The sequence below is a fragment of the Ruditapes philippinarum genome, unplaced genomic scaffold (genome assembly GCF_026571515.1).
Source record: "Ruditapes philippinarum isolate M1 unplaced genomic scaffold, ASM2657151v2 ctg8576_1_1_1_1, whole genome shotgun sequence".
In the NCBI taxonomy this organism is placed as follows: Eukaryota; Metazoa; Mollusca; class Bivalvia; order Venerida; family Veneridae; genus Ruditapes; species Ruditapes philippinarum.
Window position 1 is genome coordinate 59273 of NW_026856327.1, and position 16922 is coordinate 76194.

General features: G+C 29.6%; 1 protein-coding gene across 1 annotated transcript in view; it reads left to right on the top strand.

The window, feature by feature from the left end:
- The window catches only part of LOC132746227 (receptor-type tyrosine-protein phosphatase kappa-like), a 59825-nt gene extending 48008 nt beyond the window's left edge, over nucleotides 1-11817 (top strand). Inside the window, exons 16-20 of the mRNA XM_060735308.1 lie at nucleotides 9082-9216; nucleotides 9595-9723; nucleotides 10146-10309; nucleotides 10544-10679; nucleotides 11037-11817. Of these exons, the coding sequence (XP_060591291.1) occupies nucleotides 9082-9216; nucleotides 9595-9723; nucleotides 10146-10309; nucleotides 10544-10679; nucleotides 11037-11126 (654 nt within the window). The 3' untranslated portion in view covers nucleotides 11127-11817. The remainder of the gene's footprint in view (nucleotides 1-9081; nucleotides 9217-9594; nucleotides 9724-10145; nucleotides 10310-10543; nucleotides 10680-11036) is intronic.
- Nucleotides 11818-16922: the final 5105 nt, after the last annotated feature.

The following is a 16922-nucleotide window of genomic DNA, read 5'->3' on the forward strand; positions in this document are numbered from 1 at the left end:
TATGCAAGATTCTTTGCTTAAGCTTTATTGTACCTTAATACATTGTCATTTAATATTATAATACATTCGACATGTTTAAATTTTTCTACTATAATGCATCCTCAACTTCTAATACATGTGATACACCATTAGTACTGAGCTTGGAGATACTTTTAACCACAGAAATGAAGGTTTATAAAACTAGCATCGTTTAGTCATGCTTAAAACATGATATATTTGAACGAAATGCCTTTACGTTGATCACATAATTATCGATATATATATCTCATTTATAGATTTGGTTTTCATAGGAATAATGTTGTCTCAGGGAACGTCAGCATTCATACTAATATTGCTCGTTGATATAGCAGTTACTCGTAAGTTTTTTACTTCATGATAATTTGTACTTAAAGAATACAAATCTGTGAATTTCAGTTACAAAATATTATTTTTCCTAAATGTTTCTATAAAATTTTATTATTATATGTTATCTTTTTTTAAACTTTATTTTATTATAATTATTTTTTGTGGTCACGTTTAATTTTTTAATTATACGTTTATGTAAAATCTGACTTAGCATCTTTACATAGTCTATTTGGAAATACAAAGGTATATAAATAATTACAAATTTGTATATAGGATGACAATAAATATTTACAGAATGTTCTGTTGGCTGCAAATTATGCTCCCGTTCAAATTGCACAAGTTGTAAATCATCTTACTTTTTATCAAATGGCTTCTGTTCACCATGTCCTGAAGAGTGTGAAAACTGCAACAGCTGGAATGACTGTACTTTATGTAAACCAAATAAGTATGGTTTACATGCAAGATGTGCTTTTAACTGTGATAATAGTTGCCTAAACAGTGAATGTCAAGATGATACTGGATATTGTACTCAATGTAAGCCTGCTTTTTATGGACTTCAATGCCAACAAAATTGTAGTTTATGTGAAGATGAACGTTGTGATTTACGTACGTGTTCGAGTGGTTGTAGAGCTGGATATTATGAGTATAAAACCAATGTCGAAATTATATGTCAATCCTGTCCGTCAAATTGTAAGGATTGTACGGATGGGAAAACATGTTATATTTGCAAGGATGGTTATTATCTCTATAGGTTAAATTACAATGTTCACTGTGTATCATGTTTCCAAGATACGCAATGTCCAGACTGTGTTATTCAAGGTTGTAATAACCAGTGTCAAATACACAATAATTCGTTAGTCTGCGTTGATTGTCCAGAAGGACAAATATTTAATGGTGAAACATGCGGATCACACACATCATTATGCTCTAAAGAATGTTCTACGGTTTGTGATAGTACTGGAATATGTCAAGGGGAATGTAATGAGGGCTGGACTGGTGTGAAATGTTCCGCAAGATGTAATAGTCAATGTTTAAAGTGCTCCAAAGATAACGGAAATATATGTCAACTGTGTAAAGGTAATTTTTACTCAACCGATTGCAGTTTAGCCTGCAACCCGGCATGTATAGTTATAAGTGGTAAACATACATGTGAACAGACAAGCGGATATTGTTTAAACGGATGCAACCAAACATTTTGGGGCGATACTTGTGATAAAACCTGTCCTGGTAGATGTAAAGATCTGAAATGTAATAGAAACAATGGTACATGTACACATGGATGTAAGAATGGACTGACTGGTGATAAATGTACTCAAACTATCACAATTGGTAAAAAAGCTTTTTGTACTATAATTAATTCATTTCAGATCGTTTTATCAAGTTTAAAGTTAAGAGCATATTTGTTTTTTACTTTTTGCCCTAATTGATGGTGGCATTAACAAAACACTATTGCGGAGCCATCACACTATACTTATCTTTTATTAAGGTAATTAAAGATTTTAGATTTTACAAATGTGTGTCTTTTTATAAAGTTGTGGAAATGCTCTTAAGAGGAAACGTATACATTTACTTGTAAACTTTAATAGTTTTGTTCATGGCAGATATTTCAATATCGGCAAATATACGCACTTCCTTATGATCAATCCCTTATACATGCATATGTATTTATCTTTTATCTTAAACTTGCATTTGCTTGACGTGATCTTCATTGTATGTGTATTTGTTATTGTTATTTGAATTTCTCAATTTGAACAGAGATAACAACTAGTCAAACAAGAGCAAGTTCACAACAAACTTTAACTGAGGGTACACAGATGGCAGTACAAGAAAAGAAAGAAAGCAACGAACTAATCATAGGTGCATCAGCAGGAGGAGGCGTTCTAATCTTGATACTGATCATAGTGGGAGTTTGTTTGCTAAAACGAAGGTATAAAAACAAAAGACCTCATTACTTTTAAATCAGTATTCGTATGAATTATTGTCTGTGAACATTTACATTAATCCGGAGGAAAAATGCTGAAGTAAGTAAGTTAATAAACGCAAAAAAGAGCAAATGTATATTAAGAAAGCATCAGTCATTCATGACGCATATGTTCATTTTAAGACTTTGACCTGAAATAAAACTAGGAGATCGATGCGTGTGTTCATTATATTTGGATTGAATATTCCGTTTTTATTTTTTCATTTTTAGGTTTACATATTACATAATATAATATGGATCGTCCTTTAGTTTTATTAAAAAAATGCATTTTATGGAAGAAATTTGTCCTTTATTCGACAGAAAGAAATCCCCGAGAGAAGAATCCGATCAACATGAGGCAGTTATTACAGAAGATCAAAGTATGCATTACGCAAAGATAAAAACTATAATACTCTAAAGATATTTACATGATTCATGCATGCACATAACATATATTAGCAGTAGTTTACAACTTTAAGTCGTTTAAATAAATGACAGTGTTACAGTGTGACATATAATCAATGAAAATGTTTTTTGTTTTTTTTAGTTTTTCATAATCATCAACCATTACATCACATACTCTTTAATGTTTAATAAAAGAAATTGATATGTTTCTTGTAATTATTCAAAACTGTTACAGCTATTAATTTCTTCTATTATTTAAGATGTTTATGCAAAACCAATTAAGAAAACGGAAGCAGTTGAAGAAATTCAGGACTACATATATGCACAACCTAACAAAACACACAAGCTCAAGAAACCTAGTACGAGAGAAATTAGCAAACCAAAAGCAATGTATGATAATTTTGCCATTGACTTAGATGATAGAAAAACTGTCTCAGATGGTACGTATTCCACTATCACTATTGATGGAGATCTTGAAAACAAAACAGAAGAAGAAACGGATGTTGATGAAATAGAATTAGAAGAATTAGACGAAGGCAGTTCTAAACTTATCGAAAAAGGTTTGTTTTCATTGAATAACCGTATTCGTATGGGATGCTAAGATAACATGTAACTATATATAGTATGTCAGTAATATTTCTTACCTTATTGTCAGAAATATCGATTGTATCAGATATAAAGTTATTAACAGATATTACATAATTTAGAAGATTACTTACTTTTTTCAAGTAGTTTATTTAGTGTGTGAAACAACTGCAAAACTTCAATGCATATATAGGATCATTCTTAAAAAAAACAGGGGCATTGTAAATTAAACAGAAGTAAATCCACCGAGTGCTGATTTGTATTAAATACAGCGAGTCTACTTAGAACCCGGATTCAAATATCTGATCTACTTGAATACACCAGGAAGAAGACTGATTATGAAGATGAGTTTGAGGTTGAGTATTAATTGCATATTTCATATTACTGTACCTGTTATAGGATAGGGGGAACTTAATATATCTTTTTATAGTTTGAAATAAGATAATATTAAACTTAAATTATTGCAGGGACAATTAAATGTTGGTATTTTAATACTGCTAGAAATGTTCAATTGCGTGAATTAGTTCTATCGGTTCAATAGATAAACCTGTATTTATAATTATATTGATATTGAAACGATAAATTTGATGATACATAATAATTCAGCTATTTCTACGTTTGGTGTTATATTGTTTCGAAATTCATTTTCCATTTAGAAATTACCCAAAGGTTTGACAAGGCCTTGTGACGAAGCTCTAACGCGGTATAATCGCAAGAAAAATAGATACAACGGAGTATATGCATGTAAACATTTGTTCTTATTTTAAGAAATCTTTATAAGGTTTTGCTGGTTACAAAATTAATTTACGTAATACTGTGTACTTATTTTTATAATGTACTTTTAATTAATCTTAAATTTATACGCTATACACTATAATTAAACACTTATGAATACATAGTGTCATTGAAACAAAAAGAAATCTTACACTTTGTTTTAAGAAAGAACCAGATTATCTTGACCAGTCACAGGGAATACACATTTCAACTACTTTTGTGCATTCTCTTATTCAAATTAATCATATTAACATATCCAGTAAGAATATCCTAGCTTTCACCTTATGTCTGTAATATTTGTTTACCAAAAGACAGCGTTAGATATCTTAAGTTAATTCGAGCAATTAGGAAGATCATATATTTTCTGCTATTTCAGATGATGCCACTCGTGTTGTCTTAAAAAGTAAAACTTATATCAACGCAAATTACATTGATGTATGTATAGACTTGCATGTTTGATGTGTAATGTAGGAATATTTTCATGTCTTTCAACATTTAAAGATTTTTTTACTGACAACCTTATGCTAGTCATTTGATAGTTCGTTGGCGTATAAATAATTACTTAATTTTAATAACTGATGAAGTTAAGCATACTTGTGCCTTGAATTTGATAATGTCACATAACGTGTGAACAAAATGAAAAGAAATAGCACATGCTTTTGCATTGGCAAGAACTGAACATTTGTTTGACCAGATACTATTTAAGAATTATCACTGATATTTGTATATGGATAATTTTATATACAGATATTTCATATTATGTTTCTTAATTTAATTTAGGGACACAAGAAGTCACCAGAGTACATAGCTTCTCTTGGTATGTATCCATTTTTTTTACGTCGGACCAACGCGGTACAGGTCATATGGCGACTTTTAAGTTTGTAATGATGTAGGAAGACCTCAGGTGCCCTTCCATGCATTAATTCATGCATGAACTGACACATTGTAAAACTGCCGATGACTCGATATAACACGTTATAAATATATAATAGTAATGGTTAAAAAAATATTTTCAGCTCTGGCAAATACTGTCTACAATCATATCAAATACTGCAAATATCTATCTCTTGATTATTCTCACACACATGTTTTCTTTGATTCTTGGTTTATGTGTTAAAAATAGTATTTAACTTTATAATAAATAACACTATTCTCGTCAACCAAGTCTGCAACTGTCATTTTTTTGCTATATTTCAATTACTCTTGAGGCATCTCTCTTTTTAAGGCTTTTATGATGTAAATAAAATGTCATTAAAAGGCAATGTAAAGTAATTACCTTACATTTTCAGGTCGTATTATTTCCATCAATATTTCTCTTGTATTTATTTACTTATTAATGATTTAAGGACCAACCAAGGATGCAATGAATGCTTACAAAGACTTTTGGGAGATGATATGGGAAGAAAAAACAGATAAAATTTTAATGTTGACCAATCTAGATGAGTCTGGGGTTTGTATATTACCACACTCGCCAGGAAAACAACTTTTAGTTTTAGTTTTGAATTTTTCCTCATTTATTTGACTTCATATATAAAAATCTGGAGAAAGATACAGTCTGATTAAAACTGATTATTTTAGAATAATTAGAAACATTTTCTATACACTAAAATATGGTAATAAAATTATAGATATACTGAGAGTTATATGCATACATCTAGCAGTAATTGCATTTAAAACAGTTTGTATAAAGCCTTGTATATTATTTTCTACGTATAATTAATTGTATTGTTAACTTTTTATCTTGGGTCACGTATAATTTGGTTATATACACAACAATTGAACTATGGTCAGAAACATTAAAAAAATTCTTTGCCTACTTCATAGAAAATGAAATGTGAGCAGTACTGGCCTGATCAAGGGAAAACTAAGAATTACCATGGATACAAAGTGGTGTGCATTGCTGAGAAAATATTTTCAGAATTCACTTTAAGGGAGTTTTCTGTTAATGTGCAGGTATGTTATATTGTATCAAAACTAAAATAATTATAATGATTTTACCCTTTTAAAGACTAAATGTTTATTTGTTTGATTTTTTTTATATGCTAAAACAAAGGTTTTATTTATCCCTAGATTATAGTAATTTGTCTATTTGTATCAAATTTAAACATACGTCCTAATCACCTTTGATTTGATTATCGTTTAAGACATAAAAAATCTATTTGTTTGATCTTTCTAATATGTTGACCAAATCTTATCTATATCCCTAGATTGTATTAGTTTTTCTTTAAATTTGTGAACAACATACCTCAAAATATAATGCACCATTGATAAAAATGTTTGTTCTTTTTATTTCAAAGGGTTCTGGATCAAGGAAAGTGACACAATATCACTATACCGCCTGGCCCGACCGATCCGTTCCAGATAATGTTGCCTCTCTGGTAGAGTTTAGAAACAAAGTTGGACAAACAAAGTCAGACGATGGTGGCCCTATAGTGGTACAATGCAGGTATTTGTTTTGCCAGTGCAATTTAAATGTATAAAAAAAACTTACATTGTCAAAAAAATATTTGGTCAATTATCAGCCTGTTGAAAAACATTTGTTATTACAAATAACTCTTAAAAGATATCTGAAACGGAAATGAATATGGAACGCTTTATAGCCATTAGTTCTAAAAGTTTAATTTGTACGTGAATATTGATAATGATTTCCTATATATGTCTGTATGTATGTATCATATAACAGTGCAGGAATCGGAAGAACTGGAACCTATATCGCATTGGATATACTTATACAGGAAGGCAAGAATGATAATTATGTTGACATTTTTGGTCGTGTGATGGCGCTACGTGGACAAAGAGGCCACATGGTGCAAAACTTGGTATGTTATTATATATGGATGATATTTGTTTTTAACACATGTTTGTCATAAGTGTTCTTTAATTGTGATTTTCTTACAATCTGGTATGATGGATATTATAGTAGGATATATATTTGAAGTTGTATTTTTATTATTTGACATAATTATTGATATTCGGAACCATGTATTGTTCTTTCTCTTATTTAGGAACAGTATATATTTCTTCACCGATGTCTTCTGTATGCCCTCACGTGCGATCCCGATCCACTTCCGGTCACACATATTCCTCGTTTGATGACAGATGATAAAATATCACATCAATTTCAGGTACATGTGTATATAGTAATACAAATTGTGTTTTTATAAAAGCTTGATTGTTTTATAATATCTTCCATTTTAGATTGATTAAAATCAGCATAATGACTGTAAACACACACTCAACTGTTCATGAAATATTGTGACGGAAACTTTCGCTGTTTTATTGATTCCAATTATTTCATGTTTCTCTCCTCTGTGATAGTTTAAAGCAAATCGTTTTCATATTGGAGACTTGATACTGCTTATTCTGAAGAAAGTGCTTGATAGTAATCACTCTACTCATTCACTTCCTTTAGACCAATTTATTTATCAATGCAACCAGAAGCGCTCCCATTTGAGATTGAACATTTACTGTTGCATAATAAAAAAATATACAAACAGTTGATCAATTGTCTCCTTATGTATAATAGTAATATGAATATTGTGTAAAATCGAATAATAATCATTAAGAAGATCGTTATTATCAGTGTTATTGAAATTTGCCTAAGATTTAAACAGTTCAAAGTGGCTAAAGCTGGCAAAGGAAAAAAATAATAAAAGAAATAAAAAAAAGGTCACGGTCATTTGTAAGATATTTTTTAAGTTACCTAATGAGCATGAAATATCTAAGTAACAGGTGTGGTTGACTTTCTGAATATTTCAGACATTTACTGATGTTGTTATGCCGACAGACTTCGATGGGAAATCATCTAGGAACAAGAAAATAAGGAAGGAAAATAGACACGGAGCTGACATTCCTGGTATGCAAATTTCGAAATAAGTCAGTGCCACAAGGGGATGGGGATGATATATAAAATGCATTTTCATTCCATAAAATAGAAGTAGAATTTTGACTTAATGATCCTTTGGCATACAGAAATGTTTAAATTAATTTACTAACTATGAAATAATTATTACAGTTAGCATATATTTAGAGCTGTTTAAAAAAAAATAGTAGAAAACCAACCCGTAATTCATAATTGTGTACAAAACGTTGTTTAAATTTAAAAGTTTTAACATTCTTTATTTCAACAATTTCACATTAACTATAGCCATTGTAAAGGTAAACTTCCTTTTTCATTCACACTCATTATACGACACTGCGTTAATAAAAGTAGATTTCAATAGAAAATAACCGTCTGTAAATATACTCTACTTGTATGAAAATCTCATTTGAATAGAAAACCTTGACTATTCAGTGGTTGGTTAAGTTTGAATTCATGGTTAATCCCTGTTGTGCATTGGGAAGTGATTTAAAGCCGAAAATAGATCTTTACAACATTAAACCATAAAGCAAATTTACATTCAACATTTTAAGGCTTCAATAAATAACATCCTATTTTTATGTGTAGGCGATGATTACAGAGTGAGACTGTCATCAACAAAGCATAACTATATAAATGCTGTTTATGTAAATGTAAGTATATAAATGAAAGTAATTTTGATTTCGTTTGAAGTTTCGTTTGTCTCCCTTTTCAATATTTATTTCATGAACCTTGCTTGCGTTGCCTCCCTTTTTCATTGTATATATTTATAGCCTCTTTTCTGGAATTGATCCATCATGCTTTTAAACTGGTATATTATTATTGACATTTTAATAATACTCTTTTATTATATCAGCACAATTTGCATATATGTAAGCTTTTTTAAAATCAAAGATATTTTTACAAAGATCTTACATTATTGTTGTCATTGTCTATAAAATTTCTTTTAACTCATCCCAGAAAAGTTATAAAGCTGGTCATATTCCCGCGTTATAAATCGTTCGTATACTGTTTTATATTAGTATAGATCTATGTGAACAAGTAAGAGTTGTGAAATTGTTCATACTATGTACATAATTACGATTAATGATTGAATATACTTTAAATGGCATTATTAAGTTACATTATATTTTACTTAGTATTTCAATTTCAGGGATACGAAAATCCATACAAATTTATTGTTACACAGACGCCAATGCCGAATACAGTTGAAGACTTTATATCGATGCTTTATCAAGAAAAATGTGCTTGTGTCATTAGTTTAGACGACGAAAACCTGAAAGATAAAGTAAGAATACATTTATAGATAATCTTGCTTGTTTAAAATAATTATAGATAACATTTTATTTAATAGTATTGATTTGCAAATTAATCCATACCTAACATATTTCTTTTTAGTGTCGTTTTACAATTAAATTTAATGCAATACAAATGTTTGCTATGAAAAAATGTTTGGGGATGGGGTGGATTAAACAAAGAATAAACTTCAAAGCTAATTTTAAATCATTCTATTTATATATACTTACCGAATCATAATTTAGACTGATTTTGAATTTTTGCCAAAAATTCTGATCAAATGTTATAATTGATTTTCAAAGAGATTGCTTGAAAAATATGATATTTCAGTTTTTTTATGTTTGTCACTTTTGAATATTACTCATTTCAGTCCGTTGGACATTATCTACCGCAAGATGGAAAGGCGTTCAAAGTTGGTCATTTCCAAGTAACTTGTAAGACGGTTGACACAACGGATTATGGTACAATACGGGACATGACAATATCGCGCACTGGATTGGTAGATGTTCTATGTTTTTAGCTAAGAATAATTATGCCAAGCTCTTTTTGGTGACCGGTTTAATACATATAATTTAATTCTTCTACCTTTTCCGGATTTATTTTTTTCATATCCTCTTTGTTCATAATCATACATTATCCAGCACGAAACTATGAACATTTTGATAAAGCAAATATGTGCAGGATTTGGGAGTTTTCCTTTGTAATTGTTCAGGAATCCTTTACTGTATCTATCATTTATTTCAATCAAGAACATAATTATGGATAAGATAACCGAACATTGCCTTTTAATAGTCTTTCTTAATCCCTTCAACAATGAAACGTAAAACAGTATGTCTATCTATACATCATATATAAAACAAGTAAAAATCAGTGATATTTAATGAAAATTAATTGACAGATTTTTGTTATATAATATTATAGCACCTTTCTGGAGGAGAGCTGCATTTGAAACATTACCGGTATAACGGATGGAATCAGTCAGAAAAGGTCCCATCTATGGTTGAGCCGTTTTTAAAGCTGGCCAAGGATGTTGAGAATGAGGTCAAAGGTCAAAGAGAAGATAGACCAATCGTAGTTCATTGCTTGTAAGTATTGTATGAAAACAAATCTATTTGCGAAATATTTTTTTCATATTTTGATTTACTGTTGATCCACTATGAAGAGGTATCATTATACATGTATGTGCTTGTATTTAATTGTGTAGCTAGATTTATATTTGTGTGTTTGATTCGGCTTGAATCATTGTGAAAGCAGTTTGATATGTCATGTATACGTATAATTATATAGATACTTTTGTGATTTAATGCTGTTATTTATAGAACTGGAGCTGAACGAAGCTGTTTACTTTGTGCTATCTCTATCATATCAGAAAAGTGTTTCTTTGAGAAAGAAATTAGTGTCCTAAATACCATTTGTCAACTGCGTTCAAGGAGGAAATCAGCTTTTACCGACATTGTAAGTCATTAACTACACTCATATAAAAGCATGTGATATAAAGCATGATAAAACTATAAAATATATCCAACTTGTCATTATTTTGAACTTGTCTGATATTTCAGAATATAACATCTTATATAAACCCCAGCAAACATGCATTTACTTCACATTATTTATCTTATCGCAAATTTATCAGTAAAATAAATTCGCCTAATTGTCAAATCAATTGCAAAACATTGCCTATGTCTACCAGGAAAGACTGATAGTTTTAAATTACATAAGATAAAACAAAAAAATACAGTTATTGAAAAATTGATATCATGGAATTATTATTATTATTATTTTGGTCTAAATTATCAATTTACTTTATTTCAGTCACAATTCAGGTTTTGCTACCAATCTGTAAAATATCTGGCTGAGATTTCCGAAAAGAAGAAATACTATAATATGAACGAGTTGTTGTGAACAATGGTTGAAGAAATTCGTCTTTATTGTCAATTTATTACTTGTCCATTTTTACACAAATATGACACTTGTTAAAAGGCTGAAAATGCTAATATTTTTATGTTTCAAAAGCTTTTTTTGTCGTTTGGTGTCCTGTTGCAATCTCTGAAAAGAAATATTTCTCATTGGCCATACATAAAGTTTAGCCATATTGTTTTAGTGTTGTTTTGGCAAAAATCAGTTATAGTCTTTTGGTATTTTATATGAAAATCAAAATGCAATTTTGGTTACATTTTCCTAACTTATATTTAAAAAATATCTAACCCCTTCGAGCACCGTTTTCTTCAGGTGATATGCATCTTACATGTTCTTAATTAAATTTTACAACATAACAATGCCTTTTCTTCGTTTATCAATGTAAAGGACATTTACACTGTTCAGTACTGTGAAGTTTTGAAATATTGTTATAACGGTTTTCTTACAAGTTTTTGTTTAATAATCTAAAGTCGCACGTATTTGTAATTTTCGATGCATTTAGCTTACAGTATGCATTTGTGTGCTTAATATAAACATTTCGATTTTATTTTACTATGTTCGGTCATATTATTTTATTAATGAAAAGCATGTTACTAATTTTCTTATTGAATATTTAAAACTATATATTTCAATGATATAATATAAGACTGTCTCATTTCATGCAAATTAATTTTCATTTTGGAGTTGTCATGTGCAATAAACATACATATAAATAATTTAAACAAATTATATTATGAGAATGATAAAAGAAAGTATCAGTTTTACGAAAAAAAAACAATATATCAATCAATATATAAAAGAAATAACTGCCATTAACATATATGATTTTGAGTGAAATATTATTCGGTGTGTAAGTCGTTGCTTTATGGCTTAAATGAATTAAGTATTAATCATACTAATTTTGCTTCTTTTACTTAAAGTAAGTTTTTTATCCAAAAAGGTTATTAAGCTATAATGTCTTTTAAAACTGGAATTTATTTATTTCATTTTATCTAATGAGCGGACCCGATAAACCGAATCTGATATAGTCAACTATTTTCTTTTTTCATAACTCTCGAGTATCCGTCCCTTTTGATACAGTATAGCTTCATGTTTTGAAAATAAATGTTTATGCTATAGCCTTTCTAACCGTGTTTTACAGAGTATGCTTTTCTTTTATAAATTATGATAATCAAAGCATATATTAGTAAATATTTCTCTTTACATGTTTACATTGTATAAACTAATTTAGCCAGTCCAACTATAGTTTACAATATTCCACCGTCTATCCAACATAGGTTTATTATCTGTCCAATAGTTGTATAAAATTAAGTCTCTCCAATAACAGGGTACATATTTATTATGTTCTTAATAGAAGTGGTTTATAAATAATTGTCTTTGCAACACAGATGTTCATCTTTCCATTGGTTATCATTGATACCCTTCTATTACTGATTAATAAACTATAGATATTTCTAACATGTGTCTAGAAAATACAGACAATTTAATTCAGATGTAGACTGTAGCCCTTTTATCACTGTTTTGTTATCTTTATAAACTATGTCTGTAAATGAGAATCTTTTATATATATGTTTGTAAAATAAAGCTTCTTCTGCATGAGTTCTTTGAAGATATAGTTATATGGTTGATCTCGAACTAAATGGCTTTATTTATTCAACACATACATTGAAATTTAAAAATAATTTTTTTTTTCACATTCAGCAAGTGGTGTTCAAAATATAAGTTTTTAATTCGTTATCCTATTGCTTATATGTTTATACCTTCTGCATTTACGTTTACATATTATTGTTACACTGTTGTCTGTTTTATATGTTAGCTTTGTAATACTCAAGCTTTAATAAATTAATGACATGTAAATCTGTTTTATTGAAGATTTTATGTTCAAATAAATACAAGTAAATATTACATTACTTATATTTTTTGATAAAGCCATATGCTAGTGAGTGAAATTACACATTGCCTTTCATTACTATAACACAATGCCCCCTAAGACCAAATAGGCTCTGATTCGGTGTTACTATTGCATAGTTCCTGTGGGGTTTTTCACATTCCTGCATTACGGGGCAAACACTGTAATAGTAAGTCTACACACTTCCTACGAGGGGAACTATAATTATACCGCGTGAAGCAATCATTATATTTGTTAATCGGTATTGCCATAAAACTTAAAGCGTTTTACTATTTAAAAAAAAAATAATTCAGTTATTGCTTTAGAGACATTGTCTAAAAAAACTTAACATGAAGTGAATTTAAAGAACATTACTTGCGTCTTAGTGATCTTATTTTGATAGAAAATGAACAGAAAAGCGATTTTGTGTAACCAACTTATATGAGGTTAAAATGGAATAAGAGAGAAGTTCTTTCGATTTCAGTCAAAGCGAAGGTTACTTTAAAAAAAACTGCTTACGATCTTTGATTTACTAGATGCTATATGAGGTTAAATAACAGACAATTTTGCTTACCGTTATTTACAGAAATGTTCATAAAAGATCAAAGCCCACTAAATTTAAACGCAAAGAATGGTGTAAATTTCTAATGATTTTATATAAAAACATTTTATACATTATAAGAATCTGAATATGGTATGTCTCAGGTTCTCTAATAAATATTTAAGTTCTCTATTATAATCACTACACGAAATATTCTATGCTTTCATATAGTAAAATGTTAGTCATTATGATGACGTGCATAACTAAGAATATCAGACGCGAAAGTCACTTAGACAGTCAAAAATTTAAACAAGAAAAAACATGTCTATTTTAAATCTGTGTGTCAATTTAATCTCATTTAGACAAGAGGGTGAGCCTTTTCCTCAAATGACTCGAAGAGCTTGACTTAAGAACTAGAAGGAAGCTCAATATCTGCGACACAAACTAAGCCGCACTTTTACCTATTATTAATCAATAAGACTAACACAAGTACACGATTTGATTTGACTAGTATAAGACAAAGGCTCAGAATATAAAAAAAAACAAGATCAACAAGGTAGGTAGGCATTCAGTTTAATTAAAGCATCCGCAGATTTGTTTTAAGAAGCATACTATCCATAAAGATAAACTTCTTTCGAAAGACATATAAATAATTCATATAATGCAAATCAACATAAAACGATCGAAATTTTATGTTTATCACTTCATTTATTTTGGGGTTCTAATTCTTTTATATCGTCTTATGTGTACAAAAGAAAATTGACAATTTATATTTAGAATTTAACTGTACAGATTAGATTTGTATTAATAGAGGAAAAGGTTTGTTAATTGGGTTCACAATCGAAGCGCGTTATATAACATGCATGTTCAAATCGTGCTTAGAGCATGATTTTATTGTTTTAATTTAATTGCAACATCTTAATATATATCAATTTATGACATGAATCTATATAATAAATTATAGAGGAATTGGCATAAAATAATATGTTTTTCTTTTTCTTTCAAACTTACGTATTCTTGCTTTCTTGCAATATGTACATTCTTTGTATGTATGATTTATAGGTTAAGCAAAGTTTAAAGAAATTAATAACGGAGGAACTGTGCAAAAGAAGGGGACAATCTGTGCAAAATTATTGCCGACAGAAATAACACAGAAAGTGAGCATACCAAAATATCTGACAGAAATGTAATTGAAAGCAATAAATGAGTGCATAAAACTGCTAAGATACTACATGTACTAAGAATATTCACAAACAAGTTTTACTTTTAAGATCATTCGTGGGAATGACGACCTGGCTAACGTATTGACGGTGTCTTTTGTGTTCGTTTATTGTATAATTAGTACGATATAGCATAACAATTGAGTAAAATTGTGATTAAGACATTTTTATGAGGTCACACGCGTTGTCTCGGTGCAACTTTTACGGAATCTGAGGGTCTTTGCAACAAATATCAATATCAAACTATATCTGCTTACAAAAATATAAATAACAATGTGATTATGCGTTAATATCAAACAGTATTGAAAAGACAATAAATATGTTACTTAATCTTCTGCTCAATCAAACCGAGCCACGACCTTCATGTTTTTAAGAAAGTGAAACAATTAAGACTGTTTGTAATTATACCCAATCAAGTACGGTTAATATTTGGAAAAAAGTAAACCTCGGAAGCATTTCAAACAGCAAAATTACATGAAAATTACAGACTCGGTTTGATTGTGTCTGTACATTAGGGATAATGAAAAAGTGCAACATTCCTCACGCCCCCCCCCCAGCACCGGTTTGAGAGGTACTCAATTCTCAACACTGAATAGTGCTTGACACAATGATCCCGAAGGAACAAAAAAATATTAGAACACGAGGCAACCTTTGACGGCTGCCACACAACACTGCTGTTGTGAAGTATACGGTAACTTGCACTGAAATACTATGTTTGAATAACATTTAACATGATTATTCTGATGATACTGATGTAAATAGCAAATTGTATGCATTGTGTATTAGGTATATAAATGAGCTTTCTATAGCTTTTGTATTTATAGATGTTCTTATTAATTCTTTACTGTTTCATGATATTATGTTCACAGTATGAAATAAAGTTTGTTTCACTGGATAATGATAGAACACTTGGTTTTTTTTCTTTACAGCAAATGAACTTACAAAGTAACCTGCGCTAAGTATAGTATTCTGTATAAACACATGGTTACAGCATATAACTATTGAATTTCTTTGAAAAAAATTGATTATTTCCTGTAGTTCTACATATGATATAAAACATAAAGAAGTCAAATAAATTATAGAGAGTCTTTTCAGTTCTCGCATGTACGTATACATGGTACATTGTATAAGGTATTTTTTCGAAACACCATACTGAACTGATGGTATAAAGACAGAATGTTGGGACAAACAAACAATCAGGAACTTCCCGACAAATAAAACCAAATTTTAAGTTTAATCATTTAAATATGTAAACGCCAGCTTACGGTTATATATTTGTTTTTACATTTTGGTACACTAATTGCTATTGTATACATACATAAATGGCGAAAAATGGTGAAGGTAGGAATTGTCATACATTCATATTGCTTCAAAGTATTCGGAATACCAGCATTTCTGACAATAGTTATAATTGCTCATAGCTAATGCACTTAATGTACTTAAACCTTCTTGGTATATACAGTTTATAGTGTTATTTATCGTTGGCATGTACCATTACTATTACGATCATCCGAAACATCTCGCTGATAAACAAAATTTATTTTCGAAATGAATACGCAACGTGTATATCTGAGCCGTTAGCCAAATTACACGTGTCGTATTACACTGCAATAAGCTTTTAAAATGTAACTGAGGTAATTTGCACGGTTTAACGCCTAAATAATGAATGATGGATCCAAACAACGCTCGGTATCATAAACAAGTCGTTTACTTACTATTTATAAACATGTTTCAAGTTTGTAGCGTATAGTACCTTATCTGTGTAGTTCGACATCAATGTCCGAAATTTGACGGAAAAGGCCGTGAATTTGAAGAACATTTAAAACCATGAACCTGTCAAAAATGTTAATTAAGTTTAACAAATGAGATGATTTTTTAAGGAATGGCTAGATTGACTGACCGTACAAATTTACTGAACATATTGTAAGTATTTCCAATAAACATTTTCAATTTCAGTATAAATGCGCAACTCTCGAAATCTTGCAATTAAATGTTAAATATAGACATAAAATATTAAAACTGACTTAATTTCCTTACAATTACAAAAAGAAAATCTTTCTTTTAAAGTATTTTAGAAAGTGTTGAAATTGGTCATGTTGAAATACTTGGATGAAGAATATACTATCTCCACT